The sequence below is a fragment of the Trichechus manatus genome, unplaced genomic scaffold, assembly GCF_000243295.1.
Source record: "Trichechus manatus latirostris isolate Lorelei unplaced genomic scaffold, TriManLat1.0 scaffold00114, whole genome shotgun sequence".
NCBI classification, from domain to species: domain Eukaryota; kingdom Metazoa; phylum Chordata; class Mammalia; order Sirenia; family Trichechidae; genus Trichechus; species Trichechus manatus.
Genome location: NW_004444050.1, coordinates 4,542,855 through 4,570,117, shown reverse-complemented (window position 1 = coordinate 4,570,117; position 27,263 = coordinate 4,542,855). Strand labels below are relative to the sequence as shown.

The following is a 27,263-nucleotide window of genomic DNA, read 5'->3' as shown; positions in this document are numbered from 1 at the left end:
AAGATTACAGCCTTGGAAACCCTATAGGGCAGTTCTGCTCTGTCTTATAAGGGTCATATGAGTCAGAATCTACTCGACCACACACATCAACAACTGCTGTTTTGCTAAAAGTTGATCTTGGAATAGGCTCGGTTCTAGGTTTAAAGAGTGTCTCGGGACAATAGTCTCGGAGTTTTCGGTTCTCTGCTGTTCCAGTTTGGCTGGCTTTTTTTATTTAAGAATTTGAGTTTTGCTTTATGTTTTTCTCCCATTCTATCCAGGACCAACTATTGTGACCCCAGTCAGAACAGTCAGTGGTGGTAGCAAATCTTTAAATGTGTTAAGGAAAAAAATCAAAGAGAATTATTGCCCAAGTTTAGACGATTTAAAAATAAACCAACTGGATTAGGGAAATGAATTAAGTAGTCTGTTGTCCAGAAAGGGGGCATTATCAGTTTATCATTGCTGCTTCATTTCACCCTGGCTTAGAAAGTCGTTTTATATACTCTGAACATCATTTTAAATGTTGGTTTTTGCACTAGTGTTGTCTTTTTAAAATTTCACCTGTTTAAACGATGAAGGAATCCTGCCGACCGCCTGCGTCAGAGGTTTCACTGCAGAGACCTGCAAGGTGAAAGAAAGGCTGGTTTTGGCACATGTTCTCAGAACTATAATTTTTCATGCTTTCTATTTGCTACATAAAGCCTCTGGTGGTCAAAGTTGAACTTTGGAGCTCAACTGAGGGCCTCCCTGAGAGACACTGAGGCTAAGTGTCTATGCCTTATCCATTCCCAACACCTGAAGCTATTATGGCAGCTAAAGAAGAAACATTTGGGAAGGAGGTTAACAGTGAATGAAAAGTTTTGGGAGTGAAGCACATCCTGATTGGGTTCGTGGAGACGTTTCAAATGTTCCCCTGTGAAAAGTTTCTTATTAGTGTGCAACACGCAGCATGTTGCATTGCAAAATACCTGGAGAGTTGCACCTTCCCAAATTCAGCTGGCAAAACAACAGTTCAAATTCAGCTGAAAACAAGTTACCATCTACCACTGTCTCCTGTTAATTCTGCTGGGCCAACTGTAAGACTTTTCTAATGCTCGTGAATATTCCCAAGGAGCAGGGTAACCAATTTGAGAAAAATTGATAAGGGCTGTTGATTTCCGCTTGAGAGCGACTGCCAGGTTCTGATTGTTCCGCTCCCCCCGCCCCCCCGCACCCGGTATTTTTCCCTTTCCCGCCGCCTCGCGGTTTGAGACGTATTGTCTCTCGAAAGACTGCTTTCAGGAATGTGGATCAAAGCGGGGCTCGAAGCGACCCCGTCGGCCCCCAAATACCCAGAGCCATTTCTGAAAAATTAAACATGCTATGTTTGCTTGCACACTGATTGGGGCGCGCCGTGTGCCGGGAGCAATCAGCGTGGACTTCCCCGCGCTGATGTAATGATGATGGATGCGGCGACACCGCGGGTCCAGACGGCGCTGCGCAGGGATGCAGAGCACTTGCTAATGAATTGACTACAACTGCCACAGCAGAGAGTGAAATCGAGCAAGGAATTAAGTCGCAGGGACGGGGGAAGGGCAAGCTGGGGATTGGGGGTGCGTAGAAAAGTGGTTAAAGGTGTGAAAAAACATAAAATTGAAACCATCTGAGGAAATAATAACATGAAGGTAACCCGACATGAAAGCGCAGAATGAGAGAGATTTCAGAGAGAATTGACCATAACCACATAGCCTAATAAAAACAATTATGATAAATGGGGACTCGTCTTGGTAAAGATGAAAGTTGCTGTTTGGGTTTTTTTTTATTGCAGCTCTAAGTGGTGGAAGGACAGGGAGACTTGAGGTTGTTTGTGTGGAAGTGCAGTTTAAAATGTAGGTCCCCGTAAGAATTCGCAAATTTAGTAAATGTGGTTTTTCTTTTGTTAACTTTCAAGTTTTTTATATCGTTTTCCAGTTTTCAAAGAAACCCTGGGGGGAAAAAATGTGTGCATCACCTGTTCAGTGGTTACAGGAAACTTTTAAATGCCTTGTTTTCTAGGAGGCAGATGCGAGTTCAAATTTATAATTTGGAAAGAAAAGACCCACCTACAAGCAGGTTGCTAGTAGGAGAGGGATTAGATTTAAAATGGGGTCTGGAATTAATTGTGCCCTGGGTTTAGGCCTCGGGGAAATTACAAAAGGTTCAGGCATAGTTGAATGAGAAAAAGCCATGACTGTTTGCTTTCAGGAAGGAATGTTTATCCCTCCATTTACCTACGAAACTTCCAGCTTTAGAAGGCATATACTGTTAGAGCGGTTCTCCTTGGTTGCAGCGTGTTTTCTGTTTTTTCCTTTTCTTTTCCATGTATATATATATATATTCAAGCCGCTAGGACTCAACTATCAGCTACAAACTTTTTTCCCCCTAAGCATAAAAAGTCAAGGGGCATGCCAGCAAATCTTGCATGTCATGTTTCAATGTGAAAGGGATTGAAGGAGTAAAGTGTAGACTCATAAGCAAAGGAAACCATATCAGGGTTATAAAAAAAAAAAAAAAGTCTCATTTCATTCACATCGAAAAGAACAGCGGCATATTTTCCTCAGAGAAAAATCTTTGAAGTGAAGCACAACTGAAACATTTCCCTTGATATACTTCTAAATAGATTTTACTTTATTAAGAAATTCCAAGTTTTAAAAATAGTACTATGGGGCTACTGCTCCAGTAATGTTACTGGTCTCTTCGATATTTAATGCTTTAATGTATCAACTGGGGACTGAGTTTCCAAACTCCACTGTAGTATTCTGTGGAAAAAAAAAAAAACACAACAAAATGCAGACACTTTTCTGCTCACTAGCTCTTTGTGCATAGTTTTGATGTGGTGTAAGAGTCTAGGATGTTAAAACTTTCTCCTTTATAACTGACAGGGACAAAGTTGTGTTTTTATCAGTAAAATAAACTGATATAATTTATAGGAATATACAGGAAGCAGATGTCTGCCTTGGCAAGTTGCCATTTTTATGGCCCCATTCCAAGCATAAACCACACTTTTGAATAATTAGTTACTAACTAATGAGATCCAAAAATAAGTTGTCAAAATAGAAGAACGGGGTAGACTCTTGAATGACCAAGGACCTATTTTTTAAAAATCCATTTCAAATGGGGGTAGAATTAGTATTCTCTAAGACCATTAATTAGTGCTTTTTCAGTCAATGCCTGGGGCTTTACCTCTTCTCACATGAGCCTTTCTCCTTGGTGATGAGTATTTGGAGGATTTTATTGCTTTGTTAAGATGAAGTCCTTTGCTTGGGGGGAAAACCAACAACTAGACAAAAACGAAGTTTGTCAAGGAACTTCGGTGAGTTGTCTCATGACTATTGTTAATTAGCTCTTTCTACTAAAGGAGGAAACTTAGTTCTTATCAGGAATCTCATCCCTTAATTTTTTTTTTTTTGTCCTCTTGCTTGTTTCCATGTGCAATTTTAACTTAGTATACTGATTCTAACCCAAGTTCAACCAAGAAAACAGTACGTGTGTTTTGAAGGAAACAGTTATATTACAGTAAATGTCTGTTTCTCCAAACTGGTTACGAATGGAGTGTTTTGATTAATTAAATATTGTTCTTAAAGTTTTTCATTTTTTTATACTATTTGCCAGTTTTCAAAGAAACCCTGAGAAAAAAAATATATGTAGCTCAACTAATGGTGAGTAAAATTCAAGGCATTGAAGAATCTTACGGGTCACAGGGTCATCCCTGTGATCATTTATTTACTGAGTGAACAGTCATACCTGCGTTGCTTGTACTAGGTGGTGGAAGACAGACACGGGCCTTCTCTTCCTGAAGCTTATGATCTGGAGGAGGAAGAGGGTCATTCAGCAAATAATTGTGCAGAGGAAGAGTTCATTATAATTGGAATCAGTGCTGGGATGGGTTGATGCAGGCTGTTGGAATTGAGTAATACAGGGGTTCATTAGTTCATCCAGTCAGCAGAAACCTAAATGAGTACCTACAGTTTTAGGCACTGGGTCTATTGCTGTGAACAAATGTAAACATGTAGAGTAGTTGTTCTCAGAGTCTACTTGTTATTGTTAATTGCCTCCAGTTCATGGCAACCTTAATGTAAAACAGAATGAAATGTCTGGTCCTGTGCTATCTTCATGATCATTGCTATGTATGAGTCCATTGTTCTGGCCACAGTGTCAATCCATCTCACCGAGGGCCTTCTTTGCCTTCACCAACCTCTCTGCTTTCTCAACCATGGCGCCCTTTTCTAATGATTGATCTTTCCTAATGACTTGTCCAAAGAAAGCAAGCCAAACTCTCGCCATCCTGGCTTCTAAGGAGCATTCTGGTTGTATTTCTTCCAAGATGATTTGTGGTTCTACTGGTGGTCCAAGATATATTCAGCATTCTTCACCAACACCACAATCCAAATGTGTCAATTCTTCTTCTCAAGTCTTCCCAACCAAAATCCAAACTCGTTGCCGTCGAGTTGATTCCGACTCATAGCGACCCTAAAGGACAGAATAGGACTGTCCGGTGGGGTTTCCAAGGTGTAATCTTTACCAAAGCCGACTGCTACATCTTTGTCCTGCAGAGCGGCTGGTGGGTTTGAACTATGGACCTTTTGGTTAGCAGCTGAGCGCTTAACCCACTGTGCCACCAGGACTCCTTCTCAAGCCTTAGTCAGCCTAATAATGAATAGTGCTTGTGAAAAATTAAGATTCCTGGGTGCCACCCTTAAAACAACTGATGGATGCGTTGCATCAGAGATTGGACCCAGGAATCTGAATTTTTTATAAGCACTGTAGCAACACTGATGCAGGTGGTCTTTGTACCACTGAGAAACAGTGATGTGGATTGGATTGAATTGTTCTCTTGGCATACCTCAAAGGTAATAGTTAAATCATTTTTTTCCTAAGGCTGTCAGAAAATCGAAGAATCATTCTGAGATGGTTAGAGCTAGATGGGACCATTGAAATTTTCCCCTTCAAGGGTTCTTCATCTGGATTGATGGAAAAGTTTGGGCATCTGTGATCCTTTGGAAATGAAATGCACATTTTAGTGTGTAAGAGTATTTTTCCAGGGAAGGGATCCATACTTTTAACAGTTTCTTAAAGACGACTGGCTCCCCTCCCCTACAAAAAAGAGGTGAAGTTCCCCTGTCTGATTTTATCAAGTAATTTTACGTAAGAGAAAACAGACTCAGCAACAGGTTTGTCGCACTGTGCCCTGGAGAACTTCAGGAGGCGTGGTTCAGGTGGCGATGAGGAGGCTGGTGTCCTCTGGATTTGTGCGCTGGAACAGCCCTGCTTGAAGAAGTCAGGCAGCCTGTTCACTGTTGTCTTTTGTGCTCTTTGAGGGATGCTTCTGAATTTGGAGTGGATCTTACAATTGATATGTAAATTTAACGTAGTGCTGCTTTTTCCTTTTTCATTCTAGAAAAGCTGTTCGTAAATAACTTGTGTGTTTTACCGTGAATGACTCTGGATAATCAAGGCCAAAGATGGAAGTTAGTGGAAGAGCTGGTACTACAGTGCTGTGTGGCTTCTGGTTCTTAAGCTTTCTAGTTAGTTGAATTCCACATCCAGGGGGATTTATCGTACAGTGAACAAAGAGTTTTCATTTTCAGTTCCCTTGCAAACCCTTAGTTAAAGATGACTAAAATATGACACCCACTATTTTAACTCGTTTCGTCAGTTAAGCAGTTGCTTATTTTATTTTACTAATCGTTGTTTTGATTGAACGTGGTGGTGTTTGCCAAATGTAGAAAATAAGCAGATGACGAGGCCGAAGAAATGCCTAACATGAGTGTTGCAATCTAGATAGCTTGAAGAAAACATGCCAGAGAGGCTGCTTTTCATCTTTTCTCGTATTCATTGTAGGTGTAGATCATGACTGCAAAAAAGAACATGAACCAATGAACCAGATAGAGTGAAAATTGGTGAATGATGAGTTCCGGCAATTATCACCTGAATGGAGTTAGTGAAAGACAGACTAACTGAACTTGCCTTTAGCTGAGCTTTAATATTTCCAAAGCGATCCTAGTCTTTGCTACGGGCAATCTTCAGACTTTTCCTTGTGGGATCAGGTGTATGTTGTTCGATCACCTTTGTTTTCAAAGTGTAACTCAAATGAACTGAAATGCTTTTATGTTTTAAGAAAGCTTAAAAGGTATGGTTTTACCCAAGCAAATTAGGATTAAAAAGCCTACTGCAATTCAGATGTCTTAGTGAGGGAAGCAAAGATGAGTGTCTGCTTTGCTTGAATTATCCTCTGATTCAGAACTTTGAGTAGAACTTGGAGATGAGAAATTATTAGGTGTTCTTTCAGACATCTAATTAAAACCTTCTCCTGCTTTGGAAAGTTTTCCTAATGCCCATCCTATAAAATCAACCACCTGAAGAGACGTATGTGACTTAGAAGAGATATGGTACACTTAGATTTCACACTATAGTCACAGTTGAAAATTGAGATATTTAGACTATTTGATCACATATCCCCAGTAAGAATTTGGGGAAAGTCCTACATAATGGACACTTCCCTCTGTTTTTTTTTTTCATTTTGTATGTGTCGCCAGAAGTGGACCAAAAAAAAAAAAAAGCCAACCCACTGCCAACCAGTCGATTCTTACTCATGGCAACCCCATGTGTTACAGAATAGAACTGCTCCGTAGAGTTTTCTTGGCTGTAATCTTAATAGAAGCAGATTGCCAGGGCTTTCTTCTGGGGTACTGCTGGGTGGGCTTGAACTGCCAACTTTTAGGTTAGCAGCTGAGCGTAAATCATATTGCGCCATTGAGGGAATAGACTGGCTTGTTAATAAGACTTTCAGACATTTTTGCAAGCAAACCATAGGAGAAGGGTCTTCCATATTATGAATTGCCAAGACTTTAGGCTTCTTTTCAGATGGCAGGTGTAGTGGACTTTTGAGTAAGATTTTGTTTTGGTCCAATGTGGTTGGAAGTTGATGGTGCTCTTGTTTTATTTAGGCGTTACCAGGAGAAGCGAGCTGAAGTAATGAGAAGACATCATGGAGGCCCAGTTCCACAGCTCCGCGGCCCCTGAGAAGAAGAAAGTTGAGAATTCCATCGTGAAATGCTCCACTCGAACAGATGTCAGCGAGAAAGCAGTTGCCTCCAGCACCACTTCCAATGGTGAGCAGCCGTGGGATTTCCCAGCAGCCAAGCCTCCAGTCATTTTTATATTCTCTGCATTCCTTGTGAATTGAACATTTGCACCTGGACCACTGTTGGTTCTGTGAGAGGCTGAAGAAAGCTTATGGGGGTGGAGGGTGGGGTATATGAGGTAGGCAGGCTTTAGTAATCCCTGTTTTGGCACCCAGAGTACTCGTTTTCTTCCAGATTTTCTGATTTGAGATGTAAACGTGATAGGTTATTTATTACAGGAGGTTCCTGTTTTGGCATTTTGGGAATTATCTTGATTAGTCTGGCAAGGATTCAGCGTGCTTTGCATTTCACCATGGAAAATCTACACTAGTCAGAATAATTAGTTATTAGAAAAGACACAAAAGTTGCCTTGTCAAAATTAGTGTTAGGTTCTGTCCCCTCCCCCCAATTTTAAGTAGTCCAACTTTATAGGATTTCAGAATTTATGAACAGTTGATCCTCAAGGTGACTCCAGTATCTGATAGGCAGGTTTTGTTGTTGCTAGTTTATAAAAATTCAGTTTACTTGATTGTGTTCCGAGATAACTTAGAGCCACTATTTCTATATGCTGTGTTTTTAAATTTTAAGTGAAGTGTTGAGAGGCATTTCCGTTCAAGCATGGAGCATTGAACATAAATTCCAGAGCGCCCTCTGGTAAAAAGACTGAATAGGTTAATAGCACCCTTCACTTCCTTTTTTTCCCACTTTCCACTGTTGTAGACCATTGGGGGGTTTGTCTTTTGTAGATGTCATAGCCATTCCTGGCCTCCCCGAATTTCCCTCCACTTTTCCATGTGTCCTTAGGAAGAAGGAGCTGGCCAATTCTCCTAGGTCCTGGACACACTCATTTGCATTAGCCAACCTGATACCTCCCTCCTGATGGGCTTATGTTTTATTTATTCCCAAGAAAGAATTTACTAGGTTGGTTTACAGTTTTTTTTACATACCGTTGGATCATCAGACTCTGCTTTGGAAGGTAACTGTAGCCTAGAACTTTAGATTATAAGGCTTAGAGTAAGGACAAATACTCAGTAACAAAGCCTGCACCTTCCAGTCCTAAATGTGGCCCTGGCTTGATCTGACGGACACTGCTCTTCTGTGCCCCATCCATGTCTATGGAGAATATGTGCCTGTCATCTGCACTCCTTTACCTAATTTAATGAATGTGCATAGCTGGCTTTCCTAGGGGAGGGGAGAGGAGGGGCTGGCTGTTAAACCTACTGGCTAATGAGTCTATTTTGAATTGATCCTTAGGGAGATATATTTATGTCTGGGAGTTCTTTCCGTTATTAGTTAAAATAATGAATTTACTTTACAGATGTATGAAAATATGTCTATTTTCCCTTTTCTTTGTGATAGTTAGGGTCAGGACTGGAGCTTATTTTAATGGAACAAGAATCTTGCATTATTCTTTCAATGTGGTTAGAGAAAGTGTATTTTCTCCTTAAAAAACATGTTACCCTAGTTTCTTTTTTCTGGAATTTGTAAAAAGTAGACAAGATATTATTTTAGAAATAGACTCAGTACGTGCAATTTTGGTTATTTGGTAATTATTCTCGTAATTTTTTCAGGAAAAACGCTGAATATTATGCTTTCTGAAACATTAACTTTTGGTTAACTTTATAGCGTGTGTGTGTGTGTGTGCGGAGAGAGAGGTAAGAACATACACCATCCTTTCTATGAATTTCAGCGGCGTAACATAGCAGCGTTCTGTTCTTATAAAGATGCTGTTGCTTTTGCCGTCCTGCTCCAGGACACACTCAGGAGGTTTTTTGGTGCTGCAGCGTTTGTCTTCAGCCTCTGACCACAGGTCTGCCTTATGAACCTGTTCAGGATGACTAGGAACAGACTTGGAATTGACAAGCCCGGTGGTGGCCAGGAAGCCACCAGAGAAAGCTCGCCAGAGACGGGAGAAGTGGTTTACAAAAGTTGGTCCTACACTTTGAAGTAATCACAGATCTTCTGTTTACTAAACAATACTTCATTAGTCGCCCCCCCTTCTTCCCCTGTCTGTGCCTTTCAAGTGGACCAAACCCAAACCAAACCTGTTGAGTTGATTCTGACTCATAGCAACCCTATACAACAACAACCCAGAGAAGAACTACCCCATAGGGTTTCCAAGGAGTGGCTGGTGGATTCGAACTGCTGACCTTTTGGTTAGCAGCCAAATGCTTAATCAATCACTGGGCTACCAGGGCACCAGCAACCCTATTTAAAAACAAAACAAAACAAAAAACCAAACCCGTTGCTGTTGAGTCCGTTCTGACTCATAGGAACCCTATAGGACAGAGTAGAACTGCTCCATAGGGTTTCCAAGGAGCGCCTGGTGGATTTGAACCGACTACCTCTTGGTTAGCAGCCGTAGTGCTGAACCACTATGCAACCAGGGTTTCTAGCGACCTTATAGGACAGAGTAAAATTGCTCCATAGGGTTTCCAAGGCGGTATATCTTTTCAGAAGTAGACTGCTGCATCTTTCTCCCGCAGAGCGGCTGATGGGTTTTGAACCACCGACCTTTGGGTTAGCAGCTGAGTGCTTTGACCACTGTGCCACCAGGACGTTCAGGCACACACATCCCCTCCTAAAAGTGTATAAATTCTGCCATTTGGGGCAAAAACTCATTAGCTGTCCTAGAAATTCTAGGCGCGCTGACCATTTTTCCCCACTGCTCCTGTTTCTTGTAAGAGATTTATTACTTTCTTTTTGAGACAACATAAAGACCAACCAAATAAAAGAAAAATGGAAGTGGTGGCTTTAGACTTGGATTGCAAGCCTCCTGGCAGGTTCCAGGAAAACACAAACAAACGTAAGCGTAGGAGAAAAAGACAAGCAAAGGAAAATGAACCCTTTACTTTGTGATTGTCTTAACGTAGGCAGTGCTAATAAATTATAATGATCTTTTTACACAGTAGTGTAGAGTCTACAAAGGGGTTTCCATCTGACTAGTTCAGAGTATCTTAACAATTCCAGGACCATGCTAACTAAGGGAGTGTGCAGTTGCTGGAACTGCAGAGCTCCTTCTTTGTCCAGCAAGCTCCCTACCTGGTCCCACACCTCCTACCTGGTCCCACACCTCCCTGCAGCACTTCGCAGTGGTCACACAGAATAGTGTGTGGGCTTCGATCCGTGGTCCTGTTTGGATTTTAGAGTTCTATTGGCTCCAGGCTTTTGAAGATTGGTATCCCGTGTGTGTGCTGGCTGGTAGCTGCCATGGCCAAGGTCTGTCTGTCTTTCTGTCTTGCTTTCTATTTTATCTCTTTTTCTCTGTAAACATTTAGGAAGTGTAGTTACCGGTTGCCCTTGTAGTCGACTCTGATTCATGGTGACCCCATGTGGGTCAGGGTAGAACTATGCTTCCTAGGGCTTTCAATGGCTGATTCTTTGGAAGCTGATCACCAGGACTTTCTTCTGAGGCACCTCTGGATGCACTGAAACCTCCAACCTTTAGGTTAGAGGCCGAGTATATTAACCATTTGCACCACCCAGGTTATTACTAAAAGGTTATTCACTAAAAGGAACATAAATTCATTTGGATGTCTATAATAGACTAGTAACGATTGTGTCTATTTTCAGAGCCTTCTTATGCTTTTTTTTACAGAGCTCTGATATTCAGTGATTTGTAACTGAAGGATTAAAAATGAGTTTAGCATCAAGAACCAAATGAATATAATATATACATTTTGTCTCTCATCTACAATTCCATGATTAAAATCAAACAAACAAACAAAGTTTCATTATTGGCCCTCGTGTTGGTTGACTTAATTAACTTTTCCAGGCCATTATGTGCTACAATTTGTTCTTGATTGTGAGCCTTCCAGCCAAACCACGCACATTCCACTGCATGTCCTTACAGATCTGTTTTCTTACTTTTCTCAGCTGAGTATCTGCTCCTGGAATAACATGCACAGAGAGTTTAGTTTAAACATACACATGCACACAAGCAAAACGTATGGTTCAGAAACCTTGAACAGAATTTTAAATAAGCCTTTGCCACTTAACACTGAAATTTGAAATAACACAAGAGAAGAGCTTTGTTCTAGGTCTTGTATGGGAAAAACACAAGCCAAATTTTATTTTGTAACATTTACAAACCTGTATCAAGGTAAAGCCTTCAGCAGCCTTTACCTAGGAACCACAATGTATATCTCATGCGCCCATAGTTTGATTTTAAGCTTTAGTGTTATTCAGTAAACTTAAGTGGCAAAGGAGATGATGTATAGTTTTCTGAATATTTCTTAAGTGCAGTTGGGATTTAAGTGACTGTTTTTGGTATCTGTCTTTCATATACAAAGAGTGTACTCATAGTTGACTTAAAATGTACAAGTCTGTTAATATGCTAATTTTATAGCGAAAATGTCTTCATAATTGGTTTACAGCAGGTCTGCTTCCTTGTGGCATGGATTTATTACTTTCTAAGTTACATGTTGTGATTTTCAAAAAACAAAAGTTTTCTAACTAGATCTTCCAATATTTAAAAATTCTCATTATCCTATAAATCTTCCTCTAGTGACTTGCCAGTACTGAGTTTTTAATTTTAATGTTTTGTCTCATTTTTGGTCCATGATTTTTTTGTTTGTTTTTTAAAGGAGTATTTTGATATTTCTTATTAACCTACAATTCTGCTTTTGAAAAAAAAAAGGAACTAATAATAAACTTAATGCAGGCTGTGGTCTTGGAGGGCTTTTATCAGATCTGATAGTTATTGAGAACATAGCTTAAAGTGATAGAAAGCAGAAATGATTATCCTAATGATGATGCAGTGTGACACCAAAGTTGATAGATTAATAATGGAGAGGAAGTTCCCTTGTTCACTTTGATTCTTTGGGGAAAAAAAAAAAAAAATGGAGGGGGCTTGGTTCTCCTCTGTTGAAAAAAAAAATCTTTGAGGTTTGTAAGAGCGACGTGTTGGGGTCTGCAAATATTTAAGGCGCTGCTCTTTTTTTTTTTTTCTTTAGCTTTTAGTTACTTCCTGGCCTTGAGATTTGCTTTCAAACTGTCCATTAAATAGGTGTTAATATCTATAGTCTCCTGGCTGGAAGTATGATGGATAAATCTGTTGAGAGTTCGGAATTCAGCCACTGTTCCCCACCATTATCAGCTCTTAGTTTCCTTGACTTTAAGAGTCTGTGTACTAATTCTGCTCAGAAAAGGGCAGACAGTTCCCACCAGGTAGATCTTAGGTTGTGAGTGTTAGGTTTCTTGACCCTTTAGCTGTCCAATCCCTTTTTTTCTTGGCCACATCCCATTTCCTGGCACATAATAAATGGATAGAAAGGTCATTTTCAGATAAAATGGATGTGAAATTATAGGGTGCTGGTTAGGAGTACTTTCAGGTTTTGGAATCTGAAAAGCTTTATTGAGTTCGAGCAATACCAAAGACTGGCTGTGTAACCATGGGGAAATTACCCTCTCAAAGTCTCAGCTTCCTCATCTCTTTAGTAAGACAGTAATTAACCACACTTCTCAGGATCTCCCGGAGAATTAAATGAGGCAATTCCTGTAGGTGCTTAGCCTAAGTACCGCATAGTAAGAGCTTAGTAAACGTCAGCCATTGTTATTAGGACAAAGCTTGTTGATGAGTTAAATGTTATGAATCCAAAACAAAAGGATTGGGTTTTTTTTTGAAAATACACATGGGTTTTGAAATTAAGGGAAAAATGTTTGGCAAAAGTAATTTTGAATTTGCTGGCTTCAGATGTCTGAAAAATAGTTCAAGATGTTTCACAAATCCCCAAAGTGACCAAGTTTGTGCATCTTGAGGAAGGAAAGATGGATAAAAAACCCCAAAGTTTTGTACCTTCCTTCCCTTCTAAATGCCTTCTTAAGCCAAACAGTGGGGAAGACTATTTTAAGAAAATTTATTTTGATTTCTTTAGCCTTGGAAACAAATGTACCTATTATGCCTTAACTTCAGTAACAGCATATGTACATCCCTTTTGCTGAATGTGTTTTTGGGCTCAACTGTTGGCCTTTGCTAGTGATATCCATTTGTCCGATGGTTTGTGCTGTGTTAGATTTCATTCTTTTTCAAGAGCTTTCAAGTTTTTAAACTAACTGACGATGAATAATCTGATTTTAGTAAGATCCCTTTTCCCTTGATCTTCAAACTTAGGTTTCTGGCTCCCGCTCTTCAGCTCCACCTAAATACAAGGCAGGTTCCTTCCTAAATGCTGGCAACCACTGAATTCTCTATTTCAATTAAGTATATCACCGTTCATGCAGTAGCCTGGGCTTGAAACTATACCATCACCTTTCACCCCCCTTTCTCTCATACTTCCTGGGCCTGGCCAGTGGGACGGCCAGTTTGGCCTTCTTCTGTAATTATTTACCCGCGTCCGTTCATGACATGCCTACTGCCACCACGCTAGTTAATACCTCTCTCCCTCATACCTAGACAATTAAAATAGCCTTCTAACCAGTCACCATGCCTTTGGTCTCCTCTATTCTCATCCTGCAGACTTGCACCTGTCAGATTAATCTTAGTATAGCTCTGCTCATGCCACATACCTACTCTAGAACTCTCTGTGGCTCCCAGCTACCTATGAAGTTCAAACTTTTTCACTCAATATTTAGATATCTCAAAATCTGACCCAGTCCGACATTCCCATTTGATGTGCTCTAGCTAAATTAAAGGCGGCTGCTAACCAAAAGGTTAGCAGTTTGAATCCACCAGGCGCTCCTTGGTAACTTTATGGGGCAGTTCTACTCTGTCCTGTAGAGTCGCTGTGAGTTGGAATAGACTCGATGGCAACAAGTTTTTGGGTTTTTGTCTTGTTCCTCTATAGAGTGAGTTTTTTTTCTAACAATACTGAGTGTATAAATTCTTCTCAAACATGAGTGTGTCCTTTTCAGGTTCTTTCTCTCACCGTACGGTCTTGTGTCCTTTTGGAAAGTATCTGATAACACTTAACTTTCACATTTTAGTTAACTTTTTCAGAGTAGCATCTGGTTTGTTTTTTTCTCCCCGCCTCTAATTCAGTGTTTTGTTGCTGAGAGGGTCTCAGTAGATTTTCAGTGGACTTACAAAGTACACAGCGCTGCCAGAATTTTCCTTGGGATAGTGGAGGTGGGGGCATATATAACAGCTTTAGCGTGTGGGTAAGGGCAGTGACTGTGCAGCTAGATACCAGGGTTTGAATCTTAGCTCTGCCCTGTAATTTTCGTGTGACTTGGGCTAATTAGTTAACATCTCTGAACCTGATACAGTGAGTACCCAAAGCGGTTAACTGTTATTACTAATAGTAGATAATTCTGGATATAATTTGGCAGCAGTTAATTTGTTAACGCATTTCACAGCACCCTTCTCAGCACAAAATCATTTGTTAGTCACCTGAGAACTGCTACTCTTTAATCTGACTGAGAGGATGAGCAGGTCTGGCTAATAGAAAATCCTTAAAACCATCATGGTCATCAGGTCGTGGCTTAACAGGCCAGTAGGTGATAGGATCTGAGATCAGAAGATAGTACTTCACATCACTGGTCCTGAATTTGATTTAATGAATCAAATGCTTTTAGGGTCTGCTTCTCATTCATAAATACTCATTGAGATTACCAGATGAAATCAGTCATTTTGTACTAAGGCTCTTCCCAAAGGGCAAAACACTCCTTTTTGTTTTTCCTATTTAAATAGCATTGGTTTTCTCCTCTAAAGTAACAGGTCCTGGGGGCTCAGATAAGTCAGGAATAATTATCACTCCCATTTTGCCACCGTTTTCCAAACTTGGGAGTAAAAAGGAGTCACAACATGATGTGTTCTGCTTGTGGGAAGTTTCTGGGTTGTCTTTATTACTTGTGATCAAGCGACGCGAGTATTTCAAGTTTCCAGAAACAGACTGGTCAGAATCAGAAAAAGTAACCAAACAGTGGATGTTCTAGGGACAAAATGGTTGTTGTAGGAGGAAAGCTCCCTCTGGGGAGATAGCTCGGTGGCCTTTTATCACATACCAGTCTGATCCACAGTGGGGGAGGGCTTGCTTTTCTGGGCAGCTCGCAGTGGGAAATGCCAGTGGATGTCACCCTGAACACTGGTGGCTTCAAGGGTCCCAGGCAGAAAGGGAGGCAGGGTGATGATGGTAAAAGAAAAAAATCTTCCAGTTATCTGGTTTATATGGGAATGTTTCCAAATTCCACGTGCTTTAATTTACATTTATCTATTTTTAAATTATAGCAGTGAAATTTGCTTTTTGGTATACGGTTCTGTGATTTTTGATAAATCCATAAAGTCATATAGCTACTACCACAGTCAAGATACAGAACAGTTCTATCAGCCCCCAAAATTTCAATAAATACATGTGCTTTAAACTCAGCTTTTTAATACATACTGTATAGTCACCAGTAATAATACAAAGTATTAAAAGTGTAGCAGCTGCATGACATTGTTTATTTTCATGCTAAAAAAAAAAATCCATGAATTTTTTAAGGTCCTTTTAGTCATATTTACTGAGAGTCCCCCCGCCACTGCCTTATTTAAATGTCTAAAGTTGAACTTGTAATATAACTAAAATGTTCTTGAAAACTGCCCAGAAATTACAACCTAGTGTCTCTGCCAGTTTGAGTCTTTCTTTTCTTGAGTCAAATCAATATGTTGTTTCCTTCTAGGCCAATTTAAAAATGACATTTTATATTTTAAACTACAAGGCAACCCTATTAATAAAGGGCTTTTTTGTTGTTGTTTTTGTTACTTTGAATTAATGTTAAAATCAGAATACTTAATGCAGCTGTAACCTAGGCAAAGAAAATCAAAGGCTTTGTTAAATTTTTTCTTCTTCTCTTTTTTTTTTTCCTTTTACATCTTCCTCCTTTCCCCTTTACTTTTATAAATAGGAGTTCATATCAGGTAGGGAAAATTTTTATATAAAAGTTATTCCTAGTCTGACTTAGTCTGCTGATTTTTCCTTTTTTTGCTCCTTTCTTTTCTTTCTTTGACTCCTTCCTCCTCTCCGTCTCTTTCTTGTTTTTTTTTTTCCCCTTCCTTTAGTTGTAGAAAGTTGAGTTCCATCCCAATTATTAAATCTTAGGAGACCATTCCCACATGGTTCCCTAAATGGTAGTCTCATCCCGCGTTCTTTCATCTCTTTCCCTGCTCTCTAGCTTGACAGTTGAAAAGGTCTGACTGTGCCACACAATGGTTTGATTGGTTTCTCTGGGGGAGACTTTTCCCTGCCTCATCATTCGCCAGGCAGGTGGACCAGAAAGTCTCTTGATTCTTTTGTTGCCTCTCAAAGTCCGAGGTCTTTGACTGAATAAATCCGCCGTCATGGGATAATTTGCTAAAAGGAGACTGAAAGATGTGAGAGAAAAGCCTCACTACTTGGGTGCTGCATTAATGAAATAACGCGGCCTTGGCGTTTGCAATTGAAAAATCACCAGGAATGCAATGGGTGGAGACGGGCTTCTTTTATTTCCCATAATAAACTTTTAGTTCTATCATTTAAAGCCTGCCTCTACCTTTGCTTGCCCTCGGTCCCTGGTATATTTGCATTTGTACCCATATTGAAGGGCACAGCCCTGTCCAGCTGAAAGCTGTTAGGGCTCTGTGTCTAGTTAGTCATTAGATTATTACTAGTGGATGGAAAGAATTCCATATGACAGAACTAAGGTTGAGTTAACACAGGACGAAAAGTAATTTACAGATAGGCTGTCCCCAGCCATCTTTGTAGCCCCTGATAAGGTTTCATTTCAGAATGGATAGGCGACATTTCCACTTACGGACCCATTCTGCGACACCTGTGATAACAGCTTCTGGATCCTAATTGAAATTGGTTTCAAAATGGATTTTCACTTTTCTCTGTCTGTGGAAAATATTGAATGGACTCAGAGCTGCCACGGAGAACCCCGGACCTTGGAAAATGGAGCGGGAAGCTAGGATCATCTTTCATAACAGTGTCGATGGTATGACAGTTTTGTTATCTGTCTTATTAATGAAATCATTGATCACCTGATGAGGGAGATAATAAACTACATTCCACCACTGTCCCCGAAGCTCAATTAGATTCAGATTACAAATAAGGAGGGGGAAAAACAAACAACAATGGAACTAAAGTAGTAAAGGTCAATTAAAACTTTTCATTCCCAATGTGACCGTTTCAGATGCTAACATTCAGAGTGATTGCAATCCAGGTACCTTGGAAATTATAGAAGCCAACGTTATATGCAAGGACTTTTCTTTTTGGCCACGGATCAACTTAGAGTAACTAGTATGTTTAGTGAACACTCGTTAAGTACAATCAGAAGAAGGGGGATGCTGAATTGTTCAGAGCTTTGTAATGGAGAGAATGGAAAAACATCCACAGACCCCTTGCTTCCCTCCCCGCCCCCGCCACCGCCCCCATGGTGAAGGGATTTGGGGCTTGTCCTGGGTATATATACTGGATAAGGAAGACCAAACTATAGGGTTCATAACCCAGGTTCTTTGAAAGCAAAGTAGCTTACCATCTCTTTCCCTCTTAAGCGCTTTGGGAATCCTAGTAAGATGGGAATTAGGTTTGGATTTAAGGAGGTGGTTCTATTGTTTGGTGTTTGGCTGCTCTGGAATGTGCTCTCTGTTTCTCTTGGAGGGGTTAGGCTTTCCGGAGGGGAAGAGATGCTGATGACTTCTCATGTTTCACAGCGAATTGTATTCCTAGGTGTTTCTCCATTCTGTGTGCTAGCGAGGATCAATCCAGTCCCATCTGAGCTTGAAAGAGGAGCTGTGATCAAAGGCTCTAATGATGTCACTGATCTCTGGTGATTGATTAGGAACAGAAGTTCTGGAGAATTCTGCATGTCTGCCTTTCCTTATAATTTCGGATTCATTAGTGTCTGCCATTAGGGTAGTTAGTTGTTAATCAGCAAAATGAGAAAAGTGAATTATACACAAATGTATTTTTCTTCTGAATTGGGTCTGTCTGTCTGTTGGTCTATCATGTCTATCTTTAAGTTTATTGAAAACATGATTACAGTCTATAAGCAAATATAAATAAGTTGTTGTTGTTAGCTGCCTTGGAGTGCCCTCCCCTTGACTAACGGTGACCCTATATACACTGCAAAGAGATAGAGTTTTTCATATGAGTTGGGATAAGTATTTTGGAACTCTGCCTATAAATTGGGACAAGCATTTGGAAGTGAAGACATTTACATTGTTTCCAAAGCAATTTAATTATCTACAGGTTAATTGTATGTTAGGTAATCATTAAAAAGATTTAAATATTTTATTACCTTAGAAATTTGGGTGTTTCATATGCAGATTTTTTAAATTTTTTATTTTTTGTGGAGTCATAGAACATTTTTCCGTGGCCTTTCAAGAGGATGATTCATTTCTACCTCTGTAGTTTTCTTTAAAAAATAAAAACAAATGCATCTCATGCCGAGAGGTGACTAGTCTTATGACTGGGGAAGATGCAACTCGAAAAGAAAGAATAAAATAAAAGAGAGCGAGAGAAATAGGTCTCTTCCTGGAACTCTGCTCACTGTAACTATTGACTTAAGTCCATCTAGAGTAGAGATTGATTGCACCTTGGATGAAAAATTAAAGCATCGGAAAAAATTCTTTTGGAAGGCACTGTAGCCCAAGAAAGAAAAGTTGGATGGAAAATGGAGAATGTAAATTATTATTAAAATCATTGTCACCTTCTATGGTTTGTCAAGGACTATTGCTTCATGCTTGTTTATGGCTAATTCCTTTCATAGAAGACTTCATTTTGGGGACCGTACTCTGAGTAGGGGCTGGTAAATGTGTTTATAGTCTAGGGGGAGTACGTAAAGAGAAGAGATCATGCAAATGAGCCTTTTGGAGAAGATGATGAGGCAATTATGAATACTAAGCTTTAGTGGATTTCGGAGACCTCCCCCCTTCACAGATTATTTTTTGTTTTACTGCCAGTGATAAGAAAAATAATCCAAGACCCTTTCCCAAAACCAAAAGAGAACTCAAAAGAATAGAACAGTGGGATGATTAAAGTAATGGAACTTCCAGCACTGTGAATATGTCCTGGTAAATTATGACCCTAATACTCAATTGAAGATTTCTTCCAAGCATTTAAAAACTAGAAAACACACAGTGGTCCATTTCACTGGAAGTTTAAATCAGACTTGTCTTAAGAAAGTACTGTTTCTAGGCTTGTTTTCAAATCCTGGCAAGTTTCAGAGCAGTAGAAAAGTTCCTTTCCTATAAATGTTGACAGTGGTTCCGGTGTAGGCTACAGTGTTTTATAAATAGAGTTTACTTAGCAAAAACCATATGTATGCCCAGTGAAATAATCTCACATTTATTTATGTTTTGATTTATAGAAAACATGTGCTCCTTGACAAAGCCTTTGGGCTCTTTTCCGCAATTAAAAAGGATCACGCTTGAAAAAAAATAACTACCATCTTAATGGGAAACCTTTTCACATAAATTCAGAGTGCATTCTTTGATCAGTTTCACACAAATTCAGGATATTTTCATCCATCAGTTTGACCCCCCAAAACTTGGTGAATTAAAAAAAGGCTTATAAACACACACATACATATATACAGCCACACATACACCTATATTATACCTCTGTGTGTGTGCATTTGTATGTATATATATGTGTGTGTGTATATATGTATGTATGCATATAGTTTGAATATATCTATTGGTTGAATAGAAAGATGTGGCAGTCTGCTTCCTGCAGTGAGTTTGGTATTGGGTTTTATTGGTTGAACGTTGGGGAATCCAAATAGTATGGGAATGCAGTGTGCAGTGGTGCAGCAGAAAAAGCTGTATTGTTGATTGATCTTGTTTGGTGAGCAGTGTTGGCATAGCACGAGGTAGTACCTCTGTTGGTTTGCTTCGGTTTGATTTTTAGACTGAAAGGGGGGCATGGTCTCATGTGTCATATGTACCTGTTGCTAGACCTTCATCTGGCTAGCTGCAAAGTATGTGTTCCTTGATTCCCTTTCCAACAGCAATAGATGATAACAAAAAACCGGGATAAGAATGCAGTTTTTACAGCTCTTAACCCTCTCTTATTTTTTTGAAGAAAAAACTATACAGTTGTATTTAAAAATAAGTTCCTTTTTTTTTACTACTCTTTCAAAAGGTTCAGGGTTGGGAGTGGAATGTAGAGATGGAAAACTCTTATCTTAAGAAAGAAGTGGTTATATTAGCTGGGGCCACTCTACAACATGTTGCTTAGTCACCGTTCTGGACTAGCTCAGTGGTCTTCAAACTGTTGGTGGGTGGATTAGGAACTGTGAGAAAGTCAGCGTTCACATATGGAAACTCCATAATCCTTGAGTTCACTAATGATATTAGTACAAATTTTACGTATAAGTAGTAGTATAATTTTGTACCTTGTTTTTTCTTGGGGAATCTGTCATTTTTGAATAGAAGTGAGAGATTAGATGTGCTTAAAAAAAAAAAATTAAATTTTTTAGAGAGAGTTTCTCAGGAAGGTACTGTCGATTTTCCAAGCCCCGGGAAATCCTAGCTCCTGCCTCCATGCAGCCGTAAACAAGTACCATTGACCACAGTGCAGCTACTTCAAAACTAATATGACGTCTAAGAGAAATGAATCATTTCCTACAGCAGGGGGGCTTCACTAGAAAGCCAAGAATCTTTGAGGTCCGTGAATAGGCTTCAGAGAGTGAGCGAGCCCTTGACATCATTATATGCAACAATTTATGGGCATGAGCTATGCCTTCTTTTATTAGGTTCCTAAGAAATTCCTGACCCAGTAGTTACCAGAGCTGCTTTTCTCTAGGTAAGCGTAGGAGCCATAACTTTATCTGGGAAGATATTTGTTGAATGATTAGAATGCTGTTTAAAGGAATGATTGTCTATAAGAAGAGAACCTCCCAACAATTATGAAACAGGAGCCTGAATCTTTACCATGGGAAACCATAGTTGCGACTCAGCTTATTTTATAGGGGCTATACGTTAAAAATTCGAAATGTTTAGCTTGGACAGAGAGAACTTTTGTTCTGAAAATGAGGGACTGAGGTCATAGGATTGAAAGAGCTCCCCACCTTGAATATTTGCTCTCTGTGACGTTCACTTTAAGATCCACTGGAATTTAGAAGAATGTAAAATGACAGGAGGGATGGCGCATAAAAGAGGAGGTTGAAAGGAATGAGTTAATATAATCTAAATTTAGAAATGGAAACTTACAATTATTTTGAAATTAAATGATATAAATCACACGCACGTGTCCATCTTAGGTTAAAAACCACTGAAAATTTTGTTCAGTCTAAAACGTGCCATCACATTGTTGAGTCAAAACAATTCCAGATATTTGGAAGGGTGGTCTACAGACATCAGTTTCAGGTGCTAGTCCAGGGAGATTTTTGTCCAATTTTGGCTGAATTGCTGATAATTACAGGTAGTTGCCACAAAGGCAATTGGTCCTCTGATCTCTGGGATGTGCGTTTTCTTGATTTACCCCCAGACTTGCGGAACTCATCTTCCCTGGGAGTAGGGCATGTTCTGGGCTGGTGACTGCTATAAGGAGCATTTTGACTTGTGTGACTAACTCTTCCCAGACCATGTCCCTCTTTTGAACTTCTTGAGCATCCTCCTAGAGGGCTTTGCATAGTTTTCTGTTTGGCATCTGCTTTTATGTAGTTACATTTCATCATGGCTTCACTTAGAGCTTTTACAAATTTCTTTGATGCTAATTTGGTTGCTTTAAACTCTTTGGAGTGGAAAAAAAGAAACAAAACCAAGAATATAATAAACCTTGATTACCAGACCCCTAAACACTGAACTTCTCAAGTAACTCATATTTTTAATTTATGTTCTGAGAATGGAATTTATAGACGGAAGCCGAGGGACATTGTTACTGAAAGTGGGGGAGCAGTAACACTGTTGAAATGCAACAGAGGGAAGGATGCAAAGTCAAAGGCCCTATACACTCGCTGACTTGACGGAGCCTCTCTCATCCGTTGGCATTTTGGATATCCTCTTTTGTTACAAGTCTGTTGAAGTATTTTTTTTTTTAAACTTGTATTCCTTTGAGGTAAATAATTGTTTACCAACTGCTCTGTCAGTGATTTGAAATGACATCTTTATCAGACACTGCCTTAATATATATTTTAGCATCTGTTTCTGAGCTGTTTTATTATATTTATCTGTCGGGTTATTCTTTTGCGAGTACCATACTCTTGCAGATGTTATGGCATATACGATGTTTTATCTGAAAGTGATGTTCTCTTTTATTATTCTTCCTTTTCAAATGCTTCTTGGCTCCTACTCAGTTTTTTTCTTCTAGATGAACTTTAGGAATCAGGTTGTTTATAGAGGCATAATATACGTAGTAACAGTGTAACAACATAAACCAAAAAATCAAATCCCTTGCCATCCAGTTGATTCTGACTCATAGCGACCCTAGAATACAGAGTAGAACTGCTCCATAGAGTTTCCAGGGAGTAGCTGGTGGATTCGAATGGCTAACCTTTTGGTTAGCAGCTGAGCTCTTAACCACTACACCATCAGAGCTCCATGTAACAACATGAATGGTTATAATTAATTTTGGCTATAGTGTTTACCTCTGGGGAGAGAGGAAAAGAAATGAGGTGAGGAGTGTTCAACTATATCTGTCTGTACCATCTTACTTTTTTTTTTTAAGCAAAATTTTAAGCAAATATGACAAAATAATTAAAAAAAAAAAAAAAACACAAACCCATTGCTGTCAAGTAAGTTCCTACTCATGGCGACCCCATGTGTGTCAGAGTAGAACTGTGCTCCATAGGGTTTTCAGTGGCTGTAATCTTACAGAAGTAGATTGCCGGACCTTTCTTTTGCAGTGCTGCTGGGTGGATTTGAACCACCAACCTTTTGGTTAGCTAGCCAAGTGCTTAACCATTTCCACCACCCGAGGACGTACGGCAGAATAATAACATGTTAAATCTCGATGGTGGGTACCTGTTTATTGCTTACGGTATTTGCTGAAATTTTTCGTTATTAAAAGATAATGCCATTGGAATTTTGTTTGGACTTACATTAAACTCATTCACGCTTTATTGTAGTTATACTGAGAGTAAAAAGCAGTCTTGGTTGTTTTTCTGCCACATTCTCAAAAGGGTACTGTCTTCCCAGGTGCACATCAAACAAAGCACATGCAAATACACACAAGCTTTGGCATCCACATTCTACATTCATCTTCAAAAGTGTTTTTGAAAAAATCTGTCGCTTATAAGAAAATATGTAGGAAATAACAGTTGGCAAGACCTAATAGGTATTTGCTTTATTTTCACCTTTTTTACTTCAACATGTTCTGGAAGCAATCTAGTTTTAACTTTTGTTTCATCTGTCTTAAACTGAAAGTTGCAGGTACGTTGATAAGTACTTTGGTTAATGTAAATACCTCGTCTCTTCTCTCAGGAAAATACAATTCTCCAGTTTCTCTACATCAGGCTACATTTTTTTTATGAAGTCTCGGCAACTGAGGGTGATATCTGTTTCCTGGTGGGTTTCTTTTCTGAAATCAATAAATGCCAGGGTAAAGGATTCGGAGTGGGTAGAGGCTCTTTGTTGTTTGTTTACTTATTTGTCGTTGTTGAGTTGGGGTTACACTGACATAAACAGAAAAAGCTGGAGGAATATTGAAGTTCTTATTTTTTAATGTCTTGCCCTAACCTTGTGGTAACCTTAGTTAACTTAATGACTTGGCGGTATTAGATTTAAGATGATGCTGGTCGTGGCCAAATGGAAGGAGAGGTTATGTGAAGGGTATGGACTCAGTTCTTCTGTGTGAGATGTGTTGCTATGATGGGGGTGTATGAAGTAGCACTGTTATAAAAAGAGGTGAATCACAAACACCTTTGAGAATGCCAAGTAGCAGAATATACATCCCTTTGAAGATAGGAAGTGTTGCCATCAAATGTGTAATTCTAGTAGTTTCTTAAGCCTCAGCTTCATATACTTGAAAGCACGCCCACACCTTGCTGCCTAAAGCTTTTGGAAATAATTGAGAGACGTGACTCTTGTTTCTTCTCCAAATTTTAGATTATCCAGCGTTTTGTTGGCCTTTTGTCCGGGGAGATAGCACTAGAGTCATGCCAATAAGTACAGAAAAATTGCCAGCCCACAGAGAAATTTGAACTTCCTTCTTTCCCCACAGGAGTGTCTCAGGGAAATCGTGCATACAATAGAACTTTTCTTGTCTAGGCCCTGCCCAGGGGATTTCTGTCTAATAAGAACCTTTTCTTTTTTCTTAAGTATTCTCAAATGGAACAAAGCTCAGGAAGAGGCTGGGGACAGAATGCAGGGAAGAAAAAAAAAAAGAAAACTCAAGACCATCCATATTTTCCCAACTCCTTTGCTCCCAAATCCATGCAATTATAAATGTAAGGATTTTTTTTTTTTGCTGTTTTTTTATGTACTATCCATAGTCCACAAACATTATTGAGGCCCTGCTAAGTGCAAGGCACCATGTTTGATTTGAGGAATTTGAAGATTAATAAAATATGGGGCCTGCTCTCAAGATACTTATCATTGGATGAGTAAAACAGCCAGATTACAGTGTACTTATTAAGTGCAATATAAATGATACCTACAAACTATCAAGAAAGGTCCACAGAAGAGGTGATAATCTGTGTTGGATCTTTTAAAATTTAAGTGAGTTAGGGTAGGGACGACGGGAGTGGGAACTGAGGGCTGGAGAATAAGATAAATAGAAGAAAGATGTTCCATGTAGAGAGAGCCGCAGAAGCAAAGGTTTGGAAGTTGGGAAGACCTTGGTGATGTGGGGAAATGATACTAATAAATGTAGGTTGATTACTGAATAGGGATGGGTGGGGATAGGGAGGGTGGTAATTGAAATGTGACTGGAAAGGCATATTGGGACCATAGGGCGGAGGTCCTTGAATATAATGCTGAAGAGTTTGGGCTTCATCTTTGGGATGAGTGGGAAGAGCGGAGTCATAGGAATCATCTGCTTTAAAAAAATACCTTTGACCTCAGTGGGAAAGATGAGTTGGAATGGGGAGATTGGAGGCATTGAGACAATCAGGGAGGTGGCTATGGTGGACCCAGTGGGAAAAATGGAAGACAAAAGGAAGTTTATGTCAGTAAAAGATGAAAGGAGGAAATAAGATTCTGGATACGGAAATGGGTGGGACCTGGAAGACCACTGATACGTGGGGAAGTCATGAGAGGAAAAGAAGTTTTGGGAGTGAGAGGAAGTAATTCAGTTTTAAACATCGTGACTTCCAACATGTATTTGAAGTATACATCAAGCTTAGGAGAAAGATAAGGGCTGAAGGTGAAGATTTGAGATTCATCTCAGAAGTATGTAGGTAGTAAAGACAATGAGAATGAATGAAATAGCTTAGAGGTGACTTTTAGAGAAGAACATAAGTATATATGGGCGAGAGAAAGGAAAATGACAGTGAGTGGAACTCAGAAGGAATATTTGATGGGTAAGAAGAGACAGAGATATAAGACCAAGAGAGGATGAGATTTTAGGATGGTGGGAGATGGTAGTAGTTTCTGGTGTGATAGAGGGCTTTGGGAAGGCTGAAGACTGGGAAGAAGGTATGATATATTAGGCTACTGAGACTTCAGAAACATGCAGTTGTCAGTAGCAAGATGGGCTCAGGAGTGAGACCCAGTGGGTGTAAGTGTAAAGCTTAGGGGAACGAGAGCGGTGGAGGTATTGAGTGTAGATAACTCTTTAAAGGAATTCAGAGGTGAAGGGGACAGATGGAGCTTGACTTGGAAAAGTAGGCACAGTTGAGGGAAAGTGCTTTTAGGATGCCCACTTAGGAGCCTGGTTGTGGGTAGAAGGTAGTGGAGGAAAAGTTAGCAGAGGTATAAAAACAAAGAGTTTGCAGGTCCCAAGAGGACAGTGCTTCTTGACCCCAACTGCACATCAGAACGTTGAGATCTGTGTCTCTGGCTTTCAGGCTGGTGTAATGAAAGCTCTAGGGAGGTTCCAGGTGTGTTCAGATTGTGAGCCTCTGCTATAGGGGCGAGAGTTAAGAACACATGGAAAAGCATGATTAATGTAATTGATACCACTAAGTTGTACACCCGAAAAAAGTTGAACTGGCAAATGTTTTATATATGTTTTTTACAACAATAAAAAATTTAAAATACCAAAAAAAAAAAAAAAAAGCAAAACAAAAAACCCACATAGACAAGGATTAGCTTTCTAGAAAAGGGGAGCTTTTATCTGAGAAAGGAGGGAAGTAGAGGAGGTTCTGGCGAATCTGCAGATTGAAATTAGAGGTGGAGGGGAAAGTACTTCCCTCTGTTTTCTCTGTGAAGTTGTAAAGGACAGTTTGAAAGTAGCAGGGTTGGGTTTAGGAACGGCACACGTTTTGGACTTTCCTTGGGAGGAATGGAAAAAGGCACTGACTACATTTGAGTAGAAGAATAGCTCCGTAAGCCTTGGGGACCCAGCTAATGTCAAATGTGATCATTTTGTGGTCACGTCAGTAAAACCCCACCTATTCGCTGCACTCTGTAGCAGATCAGAGAGGTCAGGCGGCTGGTCAGGGCTAGGGGTTGTCAGGGCAGGGATGGAAGGAACATGGTCGATCCACTGTCACTAATGCACTTGCTGGGATGATCCACTGTGGTCACACTGGCACCCTGGTGATACCCACAATTGTGAGGAGGGTTCACAAACTTCAGTTGTTCCTTTCTGCACGATGAAAGTTAGATATTCAGCCCTTGTAGAGACGAGACCCGTAACTTTTCATTCTCATTCATAAGGATGGTATGCTAACTGATCATTGACGTAAAGGAAATAAAATCAATATTGACTACCACTCTGACATAAATTACTTTGGTTGCTGTCTCATGGTTTTAGAACTAAGAAGGGACATTTGGCAAGACCGTGGAGTGAACTACTTTGTTTTCTGTGTGCTTGTGATTGCGCGTATTTCAGAATGAGGTGGGATTTTGCCGAAACTGCTGAACAAGGGTGGGCCAGTGCCTCTCTCTTTGGAGTCCTCTGGTAATCTGATTTATTGTACACTTTAAGTATTAAAAAATTAAGTACATATACAGTCCCAAAGCCACTTCTGATTCCTTTTCACTAATCTGTGTGTGCGTGTATGTAGTTTCGACCTCTTAAAATCTTAGTTTTATATGGAAAACCCATTAAAATATCAATAGTTTTTGCTTTTCTCTTCATATATTGCTTAGCATGTCTTAAAAGGAATGGCTAGAATTTGAAATTTTTCTCA

General features: G+C 39.7%; 1 protein-coding gene across 1 annotated transcript in view; it reads left to right on the top strand.

Moving 5' to 3' along the window:
• Positions 1 to 6,959: 6,959 nt before the first annotated feature.
• GLI3 (GLI family zinc finger 3) overlaps positions 6,960 to 27,263 on the top strand; it is a 326,741-nt gene continuing 306,437 nt past the window's right edge. The window contains exon 1 of the mRNA XM_004383958.1: positions 6,960 to 7,112. Within this exon, the coding sequence (XP_004384015.1) occupies positions 6,989 to 7,112 (124 nt within the window). The 5' untranslated portion in view covers positions 6,960 to 6,988. The remainder of the gene's footprint in view (positions 7,113 to 27,263) is intronic.